The following is an 892-nucleotide window of genomic DNA, read 5'->3' as shown; positions in this document are numbered from 1 at the left end:
GGTTCCGCACTCTGTTCCATGTTCCGTGTCTCTGGCTCCACTCCGTTCACCAGTTTATTTTGTTGCTTAGATTCCACATAAGAGTGAGCTCTTACGGAATTTGTCTTTCTCTGACGGGCTTGTTCCACTCAGCACAATGTGCTCCAGTAAAAGAGGCTGTTCTTTTCACAGCTGCATAGTATTCCCTGGTGAGAATGCACCACAGCTGTTATCCGCTCACCTGCCGATGGCCCCTGGGCTGCTTCCGGCTCTGAGCTATGCAGACGCTGACTGTCGGTGGGTGGCGAGTCCCCTGTGCGCAGGCTCTCACGATAGCGTGTCCTTCCCAGAACGGGCTGCTGTCCGCCCTCCCCCATCTGTGCTGCTGGCTCTTCTGCCCAGGCCTCCTCCTGCCCGCCGTCTTCGTGGTGGGCCTGCTCTACCTGGGTCCCGGCTTCCACGGCACCATCGCGTGCCTCACGCTGGCCAGCGCCACACTGGGCTTCTGCGTCGCCGGGATGGTGATCAACCCCCTGGACATCGCCCCCAGGTAGCGGTCACTTTCTCCTTCTTGGCTGCGTCCCGGCTCCCGAGGGTGTTTAAGATTGCGGCGGTTCTGGAGTTCGCGGCCAGCTTGCCAAAAGGCCGGCTCTGTGCGAGGCTTGGCTGCTCTGTGGCTGCTGTTGTGCTCACATCTGTGCGTCCTGAACCCTTCCTGCAAGTGAGGAGTATTTACCTGCTCACTAAGGAGGCCGAGGCTCAGACACTTCCTTGCTGGCCTAAGAGCTCACCGCCGGTTTGGAATCGTACCCAGGGTTTTTTTAATATATATGTATATTTTTTATTGATTTTAGAGAAAGGAAGGGAGAGGGAGAGAAACATCAATGATGAGAGAGAATCATCGATCAGCTGC

General features: G+C 56.4%; 1 protein-coding gene across 5 annotated transcripts in view; it reads left to right on the top strand.

The window, feature by feature from the left end:
- The window catches only part of LOC102262241 (sodium-dependent phosphate transport protein 1), an 11,844-nt gene that overhangs the window by 7,457 nt on the left and 3,495 nt on the right, over window positions 1-892 (top strand). For all 5 annotated transcript variants that reach the window (XM_005863165.2, XM_014537135.1, XM_014537134.1 and 2 more), the window contains one exon: window positions 330-529. In XM_005863165.2, the coding sequence (XP_005863227.1) occupies window positions 330-529 (200 nt within the window). The remainder of the gene's footprint in view (window positions 1-329; window positions 530-892) is intronic.

This window comes from Myotis brandtii, unplaced genomic scaffold (assembly GCF_000412655.1).
Source record: "Myotis brandtii unplaced genomic scaffold, ASM41265v1 scaffold1733, whole genome shotgun sequence".
NCBI classification, from domain to species: Eukaryota; Metazoa; Chordata; class Mammalia; order Chiroptera; family Vespertilionidae; genus Myotis; species Myotis brandtii.
This window is presented reverse-complemented; position numbering and strand designations above follow the sequence as displayed.